The sequence below is a fragment of the Rhinopithecus roxellana genome, chromosome 15, assembly GCF_007565055.1.
Source record: "Rhinopithecus roxellana isolate Shanxi Qingling chromosome 15, ASM756505v1, whole genome shotgun sequence".
Lineage (NCBI taxonomy): Eukaryota > Metazoa > Chordata > Mammalia > Primates > Cercopithecidae > Rhinopithecus > Rhinopithecus roxellana.
Window position 1 is genome coordinate 77,601,752 of NC_044563.1, and position 16,527 is coordinate 77,618,278.

At 47.8% G+C, this 16,527-nt stretch overlaps 1 protein-coding gene across 9 annotated transcripts in view; it reads left to right on the top strand.

Annotated features, from left to right (window-relative positions):
- The window catches only part of CEP164 (centrosomal protein 164), an 86,345-nt gene that overhangs the window by 24,499 nt on the left and 45,319 nt on the right, over positions 1 to 16,527 (top strand). For 7 of the 9 annotated variants that reach the window (XM_030918261.1, XM_010367415.2, XM_030918260.1 and 4 more), the window contains 3 exons: positions 9,069 to 9,227; positions 9,637 to 9,771; positions 10,704 to 10,781. In XM_030918261.1, the coding sequence (XP_030774121.1) occupies positions 9,069 to 9,227; positions 9,637 to 9,771; positions 10,704 to 10,781 (372 nt within the window). Of the gene's footprint in view, positions 1 to 7,280; positions 7,378 to 8,856; positions 8,912 to 9,068; positions 9,228 to 9,636; positions 9,772 to 10,703; positions 10,782 to 16,527 lie in introns of those variants that run through there. The other 2 variants (XM_030918264.1, XM_030918265.1) reach the window with 2 other exon arrangements.

The following is a 16,527-nucleotide window of genomic DNA, read 5'->3' on the forward strand; positions in this document are numbered from 1 at the left end:
GGCCTCCCCAGTGTGGGTTCCTTATTTGTCTTAAGGCGGTGTGAATTCCTAGATGTCAGATGTAGCCATAATTTAGTTGTCAAAACACCGGGTGCCTTCAAGATTCCAAAGAAAAGCCTTGGGCTTTATCTGCTCATCTAGATTGTTGCCAGTGTCCTCAGTGAGTGGTGGGTAACTGAAGTTTAATTGCAGTGTGATTTCCTTGTTTTTTTTTTTTTTTTGAGACGGAGTCTCGCTCTGTCACCCAGGCTGGAGTACGGTGGCGTGATATCAGCTCACTGCAACCTCTGCCTTTCAGGCTCAAGCACTTCTGCCACAGCCTCCTGAGTAGTTGGGATTACAGGTGTCCGCCACCATGCCTGGCTAATTTTTGTATTTTTAGTAGAGACAGGGTTTCACCATGTTGGCCAGGCTGGTCTCAAACTCCTGACCTCAAGTAATCCACCCGCCTCAGCCTCCCAAAGTGCTGGGATTACAGATGAGAGCCAGCATGCCCAGCCTGATTTCCTTGGTTATAAGTAGCTTTTGTATTTGAGTTCAAAGTATTCATATTATTGTTTTATTTGTCCCTTTAGTACATCTGAACCTAGGAGGTGGAGTTATTGCCCACATGATTTAGGTGGAGCAACTAAGACCTGGAGCCATACCAAACTGAGGCCCAGGCTCTCCCAGAATGCTGTGGTGGTCCCTTTACCCAGGCCTGGGGCAGGTGGGACATGCTGAAGAGAGGGACGGACATAGGAACTCAGCTCAGCCAGTGGGGAGCACTGGGAACATCGTTTCCACCCTCTTCAGTGGTCCACTTGTTTTGCTCTTACAGCTTTTATTTCCCTTCAGAGCCTTGTGCTTCCTCTGGTCCAAGCTCCGCAGACACTTCTCTCTTCCCTCCCCTCCCTGACATACTACTTATGTTTTGAGAAACACGGTAACAAGCCCGTTCCTCCAGATGGAGAAAAGAGGGCAGATAATTTCCAGCTAGGCTGGATTTTCCAATGTCATGTTTTTGAATGGCAAAAGGTGGCCACAGGGCTTTTCACGGACCCTGGATTATTTGAAATGGTAGTCAGGCATCTGGGCAGGCTGTGGCTTGACGAAAGGCGGGAGATGGAATGAAGTGAGGGTTCTGAGGTGGAGAGCTGGGTAAAGGACTGAGATGTAGATGTGTGATTGGGTTCTTAGAGCCCTCTGTTAAAAAGAGTTCCTTCTGTGATTGCAGGAAGTGAAGAAAATGGGACAGCCCTGGGCTGTCAGTCTGGTTCTTAGGGCTCAGGACAGGTGCCTCAAACTTGAGTTTGTCCAGGGGACAGCTCTGAGCCAGGCAGGCAGCCTGGACGCAAGTGGTTTGGACTCTCTGGAGGTGTGCACTCACAGCCAACTGGGGTTCAGTGTGAATGTTGGTAGAGGGGTGGTTGAGTTTTTAAAAGTTTTTCTAGCCCAGAGGGTCTGTGACCATGTGGAGGTCTCTCAAGCAATACCAACTGGTTTGTTTGGTAGACAATGCTAGACTGAGTTTTCAAGTCTCGGGTCATTTGTTATGCTTCTCTTCTCTCCCTGTTAAAAAATTTCTGGGTGTCCTTGATAAGGTTGGTGGACTTTTTTTTCTTCTTCTTCCTTTTTTTTTTTTTTTTTTTTGAGACAGCATCCTGCTCTGTTGCCCAGGCTGGAGTGCAGTGGCATGATCTTGGCTCACTGCAACCTCTGCCCCCAGGGTTCAAACAATTTTCGTGCCTCAGCCTCCCAAGGAGCAGGGATTACAGGCGCCCACTACCGTTCCCAGCTAATTTTTTGTGTTTTTAGTAGAGATGAGGTTTCACCATGTTGGCCAGGCTGTTCTCGAACTCCTGACCTCAAGTGATCCACCCGCCCCAGCCTCCTAAAGTGCTGGGATTACAGACATGAGTCACCACACACGGCCCAAGGTTGGTGCATTTTATAAAACTAATCAATCACAGAATCTGAGAACTGGATAGTACATTAGGGATAGTCTGGTTAGTGATTTTCAGACTTTAGTTTGTAATAGAGCCCTGTCTTCAAGTCAGTTCCTCTATAGAGGTCCAGCTTATACAAAAAGAAATGGAGCTTCTTTGGTTGAACTTGGCAGTGTAGGTCTTTGTGACACCTTTTCTCTGTCACATGCACAATATAGTACCCCAAGGTACTGAACTTCCCAGGTTCCATGGAGCAAGGTTTGCAAACCATTGATCTAGTCCAGCCTCCTCTTCGTAGATAAGGAAACTGGAGCCTAGAAAACAACATATTTCAGCCCAAGAGAGTTTTTATCTTTTCTTCCCTCTTCAGTTTGTGCTTTACTTTGAATAGAGAGGGTGGGTTTCTGCTGAGGGCTTACCAAGGGGTAAGGTAGCAAGTGTAAATCAGAAGTGCTTTGTCTTCGTTTTCTCTGCATGTTTATATACCCATCTAGGAAACGCAGCCTGAGGAGGGACTTCTGCCTCCTTCATCCTTTCTCTGCAGCCTGTCCCCTCCGTCAGCATCTGGGCTTCCTGATCTGGACCTAGATCAAGAGATTCAGGCTAGAAGTGAGGGATCCTATAACAAAGGAAAGACCCCAGGCATACTGGGCGACACCCCCTGGCATTTTATGGGTGCCCTTCCCAGAAAGCTACAGCCACTCTCCAAAGGCCAAACTTCCCAAATCCACCAGGTCTTTGCTGACATGGAGAAAATTTTAGGCAGGGCCTCAGCCCAATGCAGGAGAGAATTAGGTGATCAGCAGGGTCTGGAGAAACTCCAGAAGGCGACAGAGAAAATCTACCTGGGGTTTTCAGACCCTGAAACAGAAGAGCTGGAAATGAGGATCAGACAGCAGAAGCTGGGCACTCCAGCCCCTCAGAACACTGGGCTTCTCCAAAATGTGCAGGATGTGGTAGAAAGCAGGAGCCAGGCTCCTGTCCACTCAAAGCTTTCTGAAGCCATCAAGGGCCTGCTGCTGAAAGGGGAGCAGCACAGCCACAGCTTAGCCAAACTGAGCTCCACTGGCCCTGGAGGGGACAAGGGCCAAAGCCCCATTCCCACGTCATCCCCTGAGGAGGAGCCCTCCCTGTCCTCTTGTTCTTCCGGCCACATGTTGCCTGCCAGGAAGAGCAAGTTGTTGTTAGATAGCAGCCCTACTGAAGACCTGAGCTGGCAGGGAGTTCCTGGGGAAAGTGGGAGCGTAGGCAGCGGGAGGAGGAGGAGAGAACCTCCTGGACTGTGGATGGAACAGGTCTCCAAGCTTGTCAATAAGGATATCCCAGGAAGCTGCAAGGAAACAGAGCCCAGTGACCCTGAGGCTCTAGGCGCCTCAGTTGAAGGACTACCTCAGGGGCTCTTGCTAATACCACCTGAAACCCTGGCATCAGAACCAGCTCAGAATCCCCTTTCAGGGAGGGCCCCCGGGGAGCCTCCTGCCGGTGAGAAGAGACAGACCCTCGGGTCTGCAGAGCTCCCTTATAAAGATCAGAAGCCTAGTGTGTCTGGGCCTGACTTGGAGAGCAGCAGCAGCGGCAGCAGCAGCGGCAGCAGCCTGGCCTCACACCTGGGCTCTCCCGTCCTGGATGAGGTGAACAACTTCCCTTGGAACCTGCAGAGCTCACGGGGATCTGAGGAGGGTGTGGCTCAGTCAGACTTGGGTTTCAGAGATCAACACTTCAGCCCCTTCTCAGTTCCTCACATGTCCCACATGCAGAGCCCTGTCGAGGAGCAGTCAGAAAGTGAAGACTACTCTGAGGATCAGAGGTTCCACCAGCACATCCTGCAGATGGTCAAGATCTCCAGGTGGCCGGAGGGCCTGGGGCTGCCTGAGAGCATGCAGGACATGCTGTGTAGACACAGTGCCAGCACAGTCTGTTGCATGGCAGCTGAGTCTCCTAGGATGGCTAGTGAGGGTGAGCACGAGGCCATCAGAGTCATGGAGAGGGACTCGAGGCCTCTATCATGGGAGCCAGAGCTGCTGGAACATCCTCAGGAGGTGGCCCTTGCCCCTGCTGGGCAGGAGGCCTCTCAGCAAGCTCACTTCCAGCCAAGCAGCAACCCCCTCAGGCAGGGGCTAGTGCAGCAGAGCTCCAGCGGAGGGCTTGCTACAGAGCCAGGCAAGATGCAGCATCTCAACCAGGTAGGCTTTTTAGTGAGCGTGGCCTAAAGACCTAAACTTGGCAGGGAGGGAGTAGGTGGAGTTGGTATCTTACCACAGCTGTCTGGCCTGCGTTCCTGTTACCCACCCTTCCTTGGTAACTACTGGCCCTTTAACTACCGAAATGGCCATTTTATGGGATGACACATATTTGAAGTTTCTTCTACCCTATCACCTGCAAGATAGGGCTAAGGGTATCTATGATTTACCTTCCCTGGCTATAATTGTAATTCATAGGTGGTTCACGTGCTTTGAACTTGATCAGTTTTGAGGGTGAGCAGAACGTCGCTAATCCTGGCATATAAACACCTTCCTGGGATTTGGGAAGCTTCTCCTGTCAGCTGATTCTAGAGAGAGGTCCTTCCACATAGGCAGCCTACCCCAAAGCTCTGAACTTATCTCTTCTTGAAATCACACAGAACTAGAAAGTTAATATCATGTTTTATTTTTATTTTTATTTTATTTTATTTTTAGACAGGGTTTTATTCTGTCACCCAGGCTGGAGTGCAGTGGATCTTGGCTCACTGCAATTTGCATCTCCATCGCTTGAATCCCAGGTTCAAGCGATTTTCATGCCTCAGCCTCTCGAATAGCTGGGATTACAGGTGCTCACCAGCCAGTTTTTTTGTGTTTTTAGTAGAAATGTAGTTTTGCTATGTTGGCCAGGCTGGTCTCGAACTCCTGGTCTTAAGCAATCCACCCGCCTTGGCCTCCCCAAGTGCTGGGATTATAGACATGAGCCATTGCACCTGATTAAAGAGTTAATATTCTTTTTTTAAATTTTTTTATTTTTTTGAGACAGTCTTGCTTTGTCGCCCAGACTGGAGTGCAGTGGTGTCATCTTGGGTCATTGAAACTCTACCTCCTGGGTTCAAGCTATTCTTTTTATTCTTTTTTTTTTTTTTTTTTTTTTTTTTTTTTGAGACGGAGTCTCGCTCTGTCGCCCGGGCTGGAGTGCAGTGGCCAGATCTCAGCTCACTGCAAGCTCCGCCTCACCGGGTTTACGCCATTCTCCTGCCTCAGCCTCCGGAGTAGCTGGGACTGCAGGCGCCCGCCACCTCGCCCGGCTAGATTTTTTGTATTTTTTTTTAGTAGAGACGGGGTTTCACCGTGTTAGCCAGGATGGTCTCGATCTCCTGACCTCGTGATCCACCCGTCTCGGCCTCCCAAAGTGCTGGGATTACAGGCTTGAGCCACCGCGCCCGGCCGGTTCAAGCTATTCTTATGCCTCAGCCTCCTGAGTAGCTGGGACTACAGCCGTGTGCGAACACGGCTGGCTAATTTTTGTGTTTTTAGTAGAGACAGAGTTTTGCCATGTTAGCCAGGCTGGTCTCAAACTCCTGACCTCAAGTGATCTGCCTGCTTCGGTCTCCCAAAGTGCTGGGATTACAGGTGTGAACTGCCATGCCTGGCCTGAGAGCTAATACTCATGAGAGACGGAGGCCAGAACCTCTCTCTGCCATCCAGTGAGCTGCTTCTGCTCTTTGCCTCCTAGCGTCCCCAGAAAACCACATGGATAACCTGTGTCAGGCTTGTGTAGACCATATTTGTGACTTCACTCTTGAGTTCACTTCCTCCCCTACTGGGATTTATCAAATGGCTGACCTTGCCCTATCATTCTCCCTTTGTCCCTTTAAAGACTCACCATATTCTTCATTCAGAAGTTAAGTTGGATCAGAGACCGTGGGGATCAATCTGAATTTCTCCAGCTATTCTTTTGCTGTTGCCCAGCTGTGACTTTACCCAGTTGTTTGCTCTGCTTCCTAATTGCTGGCTTGCATTGGTTCTCTGTTAGCTTTAATAACTACTGAAGCACTATAAATATCGGATAAGCTGCAGATTATCCTGAAAGTTTTAATTAGCCCAATGGCAGTAAGTTTGTCTGCTCAGAAGGACAACTCCACGCATAGCCCCATACTCAGAGTTAATGGCCGTCTATAGAAGATGATCAGCTAGGAGCCAGGAATGTATAATTTCCCCGCTAACTGCTGATTTGGTCAAGGCCTGGGAGAACGAAGCCCTCAGCATGCTTGTCCCCCTCCCTCAAGCCCCCAGCATGTTAGCAAATTAGCCATGTTAGGAGTCTGTAATTTTCCATAAATACAGTGTGGGGATGATTTTGCTTGCTGATACATGGGATGGTTGGAAGGGCTGAAACCAGGAGGAGCATGCCTAGTTTGCCCAATTTACCTTGAAGAAGCTTTCTTGGGCTTTTCCCCCTGGCCCCCACCCTTTTTTTTTTTTTTTTTTTTAGAGACCAGAGTTTTGTTCTGTTGTTCATGCTGGAGTTCAGTGGTGTGATCGTAGCTCACTGCAGCCTTGAGCTCCTGGGCTTAAGCAATGCTCCCAAGTAGCTGGGACTACAGGTGTGTACCACCATACCCAGCTAATTAAAAATTAGTTTTTTGTAGACATGGGGTCTTACTATGTTGCCCAGGCCAGTCTTGAACTCCTGGCCTAAAGTGATCCTCCTGCCTTGGCTTCCGAAAGTACTGGTGTTAGAGGTGTCAGGGACCATGTATGTCCTAGGCTTTTATTTTCTGCCACAGCCAGAGCTGGTATAAAGTACTGTCTTAGAGATAGCCTTATGTTCCAATCCCATCTCTGCCCCTCACTGGCTCTGTAACTTTGGGCAGAGTTCTTTTTTTTGAGACAGGGTCTCATTCTGTAACCCAGGCTGGAGTGCAGTGGCATGATCTCACCTCACTGCAACCTCTGTCTCCCGAGTTCAAGTGATTCTCCTGCCTCAGCCTCCCTTAGTAGCTGGGATTACAGGCACCTGCCACCATGCCCGGCTAATTTTTAAATTTTTTTTAGTAGACACAGGGTTTCACCATATTGGCCAGGCTGGTCTTGAACTCCTGACCTTAGATAATCCGCCCGCCTCAGCCTCCCAAAGTGCTGGGATTATAGGTGTGAGCCACCACGCCCAGCCTGGGCAGGGTTCTTGACCTCACCAACCTCCATTTGTTCATATGGGGACTGTGGATAATGGCAGAGCCAGTCTCAGGTGGTTGTGAGAGTAAAATGAGACATCGCGTGGAAGGTGTTTAGCCAGTGCACTGCTGGCCAGTGTTACGATTATCAGCTCGTTTTCTTCTTCACAAAGATGTTCTACAACAGGCCAGATGATTGTGGACCTGCAGAAACTCAGGAGTGGTTCTCACCTTTCCTGATGAGCATCTGATGCAGAAATGGGCCCTCCTGGGAACCCACCCATTGGTCTGGCCCCTAGGCTGAGGCTACAGGTGAGAAGATGGATCTTCGGAACCTCAGCCTGACTGCCTCTGGGTTTCCTTTTCTCTCTTCAGTCCTTGTGGGATTAGGGAGGATTGGAATGTTTGTGTCATCTGAGACATTTTAAGTTTGAGAAATGAATTTTGAAGGGGTCTTTGTCAATTGTCACCAGATTGCCATCTTTGCTTCTGGTAAGTCTAGATTATTGTAATGTGAATCCCTGTGATGGTGGCAATTTTATAATGTTGGTGTAGCCCTGGGCCACTCACAAAGGCCCCTAGCACTCATCACCTTGAGCTTCTCTGCACACCTAGTCAGGTGGCAAGGCACGCATCATCTCCATCTTGCAGATGAGTAAACTGAGAATCGGAGAGTCTGTGAATAGCGGGAGGTCTCACAAATTCTGACTCGCAGCCTGATTTCTTTCCCCAGCCCTTGCTTGCAGGAAGGAGAACAGGGAAAAGAAGGGACCTGGTCAGCCCCGTTACTGCCCTTCGGCAAGGCTCCTTTCAGCCACCTTCCTCATCGGTGGAAAGGGGAGAGAGTCCTTCTTTTGTTGCTCATGTGTATTTTTTTGTAGTTACTGTTGATTTTTTTTTCCAGACAGGGTCATTTTTATTTTTTAGAGGCAGGGTCTTGCTCTGTCTCCCAGGCTGGAGTGCAGTGGTTATATCTCACTGTAACCTTGAACTCCTGGGCTTAATTGATCTTGCCGCCTCAGCCTCCCAGGTAGCTAGGACCACAGGCGTGTGTCACCATGTCCCGCTAATTTTTAAATTTTTTTGTAGAGACAGGGTCTCACTCTGTTGCCTAGGCTAGTCTGAGATAGGGTCTTGTTCTATTGCCCAGACTGGAGTACAGTGGTGCCATCATAGCTCACTGTAGCCTCCAGCTCCTGGGCTCAAGCAGTCCTTCCTCCTCAGCCTCCTGAGTATCTGGGACTACAGGTGCATGCTACCCCATCTGGCTCATCTTTCAAATATTTTTGTAGAAATGGAGTCTTGCTATGTTGCCCAGGCTGGTCTAGAACTCCTGACCTCAGGTGATCCGCCCACCTCGGCCTCCCAAAGTGCTGGAATTACAGGCGTGAGCCACTGCGCCCGGCCTTTTTTTCTTTTTTCTTTTTTGAGACAGAGTCTTGCTCTGTCGCCAGGCTGGAGTGCAGTGGCATGATCTTGGCTCACTGCAACCTCAGCCTCCCGGTTTCAAGCGATTCTCCTGCTTCAGCCTCCCGAGTAGCTGGGACTATAAGCACATGCCACCATGCCTGGCTAATTTTTGTATTTTTTAGTAGAGAGAGGATTTCACCATACTGGCCAGGCTGGTCTCAAACTCCTGACCTCGTGATCTACCCGGCTTGGCCTCCCAAAGTGCCGGGATTACAGGCATGAACCACCGCACCCGGCCTTCTATGTGGCTTCTGAAAGGAGAGCAGAACCCCATGCGGCATCTGCCAGATGTAAAAGAACTGTTTACTGTGAGACAGCATGAGACTTATGAGAATCAGGAAACCAGCCTGTGATTTCTCACACAGTTGGCACAATGGTAATTTCTGGATGTTGTGTTTCATTAGCAGCCTCTGAGCGGAGGTGGTTTAAATTTGAGCGTGCAGGATTTAGATGTTTTATTTTTATATCTGTCTCCGACACTCTCAGAGCCACATGGTTTCTTGGGTTGTAACAAGATGTTTTCTGTTGCCCAGGCTCCGGGTTCCTCATTAGCCCCAGTTCATGTTCCTCTTGGGGGCCTGGCTCCTTTACGAGGCCTTGTGGATACCCCACCCTCTGCCCTTCGTGGATCTCAAAGTGTGAGCCTGGGGAGCTCAGTGGAGTCTGGACGTCAGCTTGGAGAACTCATGCTGGTAAGTACTTTCTCTTGTGTTCAGTGTCTGTAGTTCCTATGAGGCCCCCATGTGCCATACTAGGACCTATGGCTTAGGGGTGAAAAATAGACGGAATCGGTGGAGTCCTCAGAGTTCGTCATCCAGTTGGGAAAATGTAATTCGCACCTGTATGAATGTGGACTCTGGGCTGTGGAGGATAGACGTGTGCTGTAGGGACATCAGTGCTGATTTCTGAGTCTCCGCAGTCAAGGCAGTAGGAGTGGGCGAAGGGAGTCATTGGTGTGTGCTGTAGTCGCCAGGTCAACTTCATGGACGTGGTGGGACTTGATCTGGGAGACACTGACATAGAGAGTGGGGAGGAGCATTCTAAAGGTCATTCCAAAGGTCTTCCAAGTGAGTCCTTTGACTGTCCTCCTCTATTTTGAAGCCTTCACAGGGTCTCAAGACATCTGCTTATACAAAGGGTCTCCTGGGCTCCATACATGAGGACAAGACTGCTCTTAGCCTCTTGGCTTTAGGAGAAGAAACTAATGAGGAGGATGAGGAGGAAAGTGACAACCAGGTAATGATGAAGTCCTCTCCCTGGCCTGGAAACTCTCCGTGCTATATTTTTTCCTTTTGAAAATGTTTTTGCTGTGATAGAAAAAATATGTAACATAAAATTTGCCCTTTTAACCATTTTAAAGTTAAAATTCAGTGGTATTAATTACCTTCACAATATGTGCACCCAACACCACTATCCATTTCTTTTTTTTTTCTGCACTCCCCCCCAACCACTATTCATTTCTAGAACTTGTTCATCATCCCAAATAGAAACTGTGTACCTATTGAATGATAACTTCCTATTCCCTCTTCCTCCGTCCCTGGAAACCTAATCTGCTTTCTGTGTCTATGAATTTACCTATTCTAGGACCTCATGTAAGAGGAATTATACAATATTTGTCCTTTTGTGTCGGGCTTATTTCACTTAGCATAATGTTTCAAGGTTCATCTGTGTTGTAGCATGTATTAGAACTTTGGTCCTTTTTAAGGCTGAATAATATTCCATGGTATGGATATGCCACCTTTTTAAGGCTGAGTAATATTCCATGGTATGGATATGCCACATTTTGTTTATCTACTCATCTGTTGATGAATATACATGGGTTGTTTCTACCTTTGGCTGATCTCTGTGCTTCTTTTTAAAAAAGCAAGATTTTTTTTTGGCCCCCGGCTTCATTTCTTCAGCAGTCTATTATACCTTCTAGATCTGATCCAGAAAGTACAGCCAGCAGAAAGCACCTTGGCCACTTGCTTGGTGCATAGCATAGTTTGTGCTGGATGGAGAGCCGTTTAGTGAGGCTGCCTCAGTGGTGGTCCTGTTCTGAGTCCTCTGAAGCCCTGCCTGGGCCCGCCTGCCAGCTCAGCAGTGCCCCGCTTTTCCCTCTGCACACCCCTCACCCTGGGTTGACCAGTTTCCTCAGACTTACCACTTGTCATCATTTTTGTTTCTAGAGTGTCCACAGCTCAAGTGAGCCTCTTAAGAACCTACACCTGGACATTGGGGCACTGGGGGGTGACTTTGAGTATGAGGTAAGAGCCCTAAACCCTACAGGCAAATGTGTCAGCCTGGCATATCCCCCCTGTTTTTATTAAGCCCCCCTACTTTGTTGTAATGCATATTTGGAAAAACAACTGTTTTGTCCCAGTCCTTCCAGATGGGATTTCTGGGGTTTGGGGAAGGACAAGAATAAATGAATGGATTCCTGTCCCTTCTAGACCCTGCCTCTAAACAAACAAATGTCAACACTCATTATGTTATTGTAATACCTAAAACCTCCAGTGGTTTTTTTTTTTTTTTTTTTTAAAGAGACAGGGCCTCATTGTGTTGCCCGGCCTGGAGTTACAGTGGTGTGAACAGAGCTCACTGCTTTAAATTCCTGGGTTCAAGTGATCCTCCGCCTCAGCCTCCTGAGTAGTTAGGACTACAGGCGTGCGCACGCATGCCTGGCTACTTTTTACCTTTTTTGCAGAGACAAGGTCTCTCTGTTGACCAGACTGGTCTCAAACTCCTGACCTCAAGCAGTCCTTCCGTCTTGGTCTTCCAAAGTGCTAGAATTACAGGTGTGAGCCATTGTGCCCAGCCATGTGTTTTTGTACCTAGAAAGGAGCTTTCCTTACCATGTATCCTTTGTTTAGTGTCCAATGTAGTCATTTAAATATAACATTTCTCAAAATATTCCCTTTTTTTTTTTTTTTGAGATGGAGTCTTGCTCTGTCACCCAGGCTGGAGTGCAGTGGCGCGATCTCAGCTCACTGCAAGCTCTGCTTCCCGTGTTCATGCCATTCTCCTGCCTCAGCCTCCCAAGCAGCTGGGACTACAGGCGCCTGCCACCATGCCTGGCTAATTTTTTGTATTCTTGGTAGAGATGGGGTTTCACCATGTTAGCCAGGATGGTCTGGATCTCCTGACCTCGTGATCTGCCCGCCTTGGCCTCCCAAAGTTTTGGGATTACAGGCGTGAGCCACCACGTCTGGCCACATTTCTCTAAATATTCTTAAAGTATTTAAACAACCAATGAATCATGAACTCAACAATTAGATTTCCCCAAATATTTAAATATTGGTTGCAGGCTCAATCAGTTAAACTTTTCACAAGTCTAATATATCAAGTTCTTTTAAATACTTTCAATACTTTAACAACATCAGACAAGTCACTCACACTTTATTAGAATGATCACAAAACTGGCCAGTAACACAGAAGTGCTTATATCCTGAATTTAAATTTGTTTTCTCATTATCCCTTATTATTTCTGACTTGTTTCTTGGAAATCACCTTACCTTAAGAGCCAGGGTTAGTGTCTGAGGTCACTTGAGGTTTCAGATATGCTGGCTGATAGTCCTTGATTTGGTACTTGAGACCTGAGTTGTGGGTGACCCAAGTCTTGCCATTGGACAGGGCTTTTTTTTTTAAGACTGGATGTCACTCTGTTGCCCAGGCTGGAGTGCATATCAGCCTCCAGAGTAGTTGGGACCACAGGTGCCCGCCACCACACCCGGCTATTTTTTGTAGAGACAGGGTTTTGCTGTGTTTCCCAGACTGGTCTCGAACTCCTGGGCTTAGGTGATCCCCCTGTCTTGGGCTTCCAAAGTGCTGGGATTACAGGTGTGAGCCATTGTGCCCAGCCTAGGACTCTTTTTGTAGTTAGACTTTGCCTGTTACCTCAGAAACTGTTCAGCATTTTGGCTTTGTACAGTCAGATACCTTTCGATTATGACTTTACAGTTTCTTGCCAAATGTGACACTTTTTTCTAAGTGTCCCATTTTTATTATCAAGCTGATACAGGTCTGCTTTGAAACTGATCCTTCTGAGTGGGGCCTAGTCTGGAAAGATTAAATCTAAAGCCTTCAATCTGTTTAGTTCCCTGAAATGACAACTTTGTTTTCTTCTCCACCACCAGTAAGACCTATATTGATAAAAGGAGATGCTCAGGCTTTGTGCCTAGAAGGTTGACCATGTATAGGACTAGGGGTGTCAGAGGACTTATGGTTGTGGAGGAAGAAGAAAATCTCTATGAGAATGAGCAAGTTGAGGCTGGAGATTCTGCCCTATTCATTTCTGTATGGCCAGGCAGCACCTAGCCCACTGCCTCTGAAACATAGGAAGTGCTTAGGTATGTTTTGGTCAACAGTTGAGAGAATGAATTTGTGAATGAGTGAATGAGCCACGCTGGGACTCATGAGAGAGTATCCGGGCAGGTTGTTTTTTTCTTCACTTGGCTTTCCCAGTTACCGGATAGAGTGGGTACTTGGTCCCTGCTGTCAGCTGGTGGATTGAAGATCCTGATGTGGATTGATTATGATTTACTTTGACCTTGGGCTTATTAACATTTACTTCATAATGGATTGTAAATGTCAACAAAAAAGGCTTTTTCTTCTTTGAAAGGTGTATTTTTTTTTTTTTTTTTGAGTTGAAGTCTCACTCTTGTCCCCCAGGCTGGAGTGCAATGGCGCGATCTTGGCTCACTGCAGCCTCCGCCTCCCGGGCTCAAGCGATTCTCCTGCCTCAGCCTCCCAAGTAGCTGGGATTATAGGCACCCGCCACCATGCCTGGCTAATTTTTGTATTTTTAGAAGAGATGGGGTTTCACCATGTTGGCCAGGCCGGTCTCAAACTCCTGACCTCAGGTGATCTGCCCGGCATGGCTTCCCAAAGTGCTGGGATTACAGGCATGAGCCACCGTGCTCGACCTGAAAGGTGGATTTCTAAAAGCTTTCCTTCTGATGGCTGTGTGCTTCTCTGGGGGGAGTGGGCACTTTTAAACATTTTATAACCTCTTTAATATAAATAGGCACCCCAGTGTGATGAGGGGAAATGTCTGGAGTGGGTGGTGTTAAATACACCTCCTACTCCTGTCTTTAGCATCCCCGCAGATTTAGTTCTTTTTGTCACATGGAGTGTTGGATTCCTATGTTCTAACTGAAGGCAGGAATCAGGACTTTTCCTTTTGGGAGTGTTAGTGGTGAGGGTGAGTGGGGGGGTTTCAGGACAGCCAGTGCTGCCTCTGCTTGGGCCCTGCTCTTTGAAAATGGCTTTTGTTTCAGTTTTCTTTGGATTCTCTGAACTGCCTACCTTTCCCCACTCCTGAGTGTCCCATACAGCCTAGGATGGAGAAGGACTTCTGAGGCTAGTTCTATCCTGTCTCACTGAGCAGTCACTTCGCTCATGATTCCATGAGAGGGCAGTAGGATGGCAAGAATGCATCTCTTCTTGTCTCCTCCCTGCTCTCCTGCTTTCCAACTTAAACCTACTTCAAGTCTATTACAGACTGAAGAGAGAGAGGTTCATGGAACTGACACTGAACAGGGCGAGCAAAAGCCAGGAGGCTGAAGGGTAGTCGAGCAGACTTTATGTGGCCATGTGGTGCTGGTGAAAAGCCCATCAGTGGATCAAAGTAGCAGGAGGGAGCCTGGGCTTAGAAATAATAGGATGATGTCAGTGCGATTGGAAAGTGCTAACAACACCGGGGAGCTGTGCAAAGAATTGAGACCAACTGGGCAGGAATGAAATCTGAAAAATAAATTGGACTGATGATCAGCTTGGTGGGGTCTCTGCAGAACAGGGTCAATGCACAGACATGGGTTCAGTTCCTTGGCCTTCATGCCCTGTCCCCTGTGCTGTGTGGATCACAGGGGTCCTTGTCTTTGTGCTCTGGGCAGAAGAACCTCATGGCTTTTGGGCGGCATGTTAAATATTCATGAAATGATTCTTATAAACTCTTTCCTGCTTTCTCCTCCTGCAGATGGGAAAGTCTTTTTTGAAAAAGCAGCAGAAATGTGCCTTGAGATACTCAAGGACCTGGAGCTGTGAAAGGAGGAGACAGAAGGAGTGTGAACAGGGATGAGCTGAGGGCAAAGTTGTGCTGAGACTGAGGCCCTGCCTTTGCTTGCACTTCCCACGGAGCCCAGGGCAGGAGACTAGACTTCGGTGCCCAGAGTGTATACCTGGTTGGAGCTTCAGGCCTTGGGCCGGGAGACAAGGGGCAGGGACCAGGTGAAGGGAGGTGCTCATGGGGTTGGATAGCTTCTCCAGACACTCAGCTCATGTACATCCATTTGTGGATAATCTCCAACAAATGCTTCACCTCCCTCTGCTTTCCCCACCCTCGAGGTGCTGTCCTGTGGTTGCAGTTAGTCAACATAGTGCAGAGAATGCAAGGTTGTTTATTTTAATATTACCCGTGTTTTACTGTTTTAGGTAAGGCAGACTAGAATGAGCCCCATCATGTGAAAATTTTCTTTTAAAGAATTTAAGCATAAGAATTGAGCTGGGCCTAAGATTATTGCAATTTGGCTATATTCTCTCGTGTAAGAATGGGAATCTCTTTTAATTTTTATATTATGTTCATGGGTGCACGGGCAGGTTTGCTATCTAGGTAAACTTGTGTCATGGGGGTTTGTTGTACAGATTATTTCATCCCCCAGGCATTAAGCCTAGTACCCGTTAGTTATTTTTCCTGATCCTCTCAAGGATGGGAATCTCTACCTGTGTCTTGTATTCTCTGATTTTTGATAGGTTACTTGCTTTTCCGTCATCTTGAATGGTTAATTAATAGCTAACATTTGCTTAGCTATTTTTCATTTAGTTAGCACTGTAATAAATATAGTCTAATCCCTGTATAACCATGTAAAGTAAATATTACATCTCCTTTTTGCAGGCTAGGAAGGGAAACCTCAACTCCTATCTTTGCATGACACACTTATTCATATTTAACAATTTGGTCAACAAACCTTTGCTAAGCACTTATTATGTGCTAGAAACTAAGTACTGAGGACAATAGGGAGCTAATTTGGTGAAGGAAACAGATAAGGAAATCAGCAAATACAATAGCTATTAAGGTAGATGATGGGGAAGGCTCATCTCAGATCAGCTGACCTAGGGATCAAGGAAGGCATCCTGGAAGAGGTGATGTGGTGAGGACCAGTGGGGAGTGTGTCAGGGTAGTGTGTGTGTATGTGTGTTTTAGGAATTGCATGGCAAATTACTAAATTATTGTGATGTTTATCCACAGGTGGGAGGAGAGAGTGTCTGAGGGTTTGGCTGGAGGTGAGCCATGAGAGGCAGGCAGGAGCTGGGCCTTAAGGGCTGTGGGCGAAGTGGGAGTTTAAATTTTATCCTGAAGGCCATAGGGACTATTGATGGTCTGATACCTCCTTTGCCCTCGCATCCAAGGTGTATTAGTAGGCAGCCCTCTTAGGACCAGGTTTCACTCCCAACTTCAAGCTGGGGGGAGCCTTTCTTTAATCTTGGGATGAGCCTGGCCAGGGTGGATTGGCCCTGCTTGCCGAGTAAGGGGGTGTGGTTGGCCCAACACCCTTTGCCCACCCCAGGCAACTCCCACCTCCTTCTTGGAGGCCTTAGAACCCCGCAGACTGGATATGAGCTTCTGCTGAGTATGGGCCTTTGGTGGTATAGAGATGAGAAGGCCATTAGGCTCAGCCTGAAGCTGCTTCACTTGAAGAGGAGAAGTGTGTCTCCCTTCTCTTAGCCCAGTGGTCCTGGCAGATTTATTCCATGCTGGAGGTTAGGGATGCTGGGAGGGGCAGCACTGGCGGGTACCCACATGCATGCTGCCAAGGCGTGAGCTTCCTTTGTGCCTTCTCTACTTCCCCTTCTGCTCTTCTTTCTGGGACAGGGTTGGGCCTGATGATAGTATCACCACTGTGGCTAGTGGCCTCTTTGCTTTGGGCAGTCAAGGCTCATAACCAAAGCCATTGGGAATATTTCACTTTTCTCAATATTAGCTCAATTCCTTGAGGGCAGGATCCATAGTTTGTC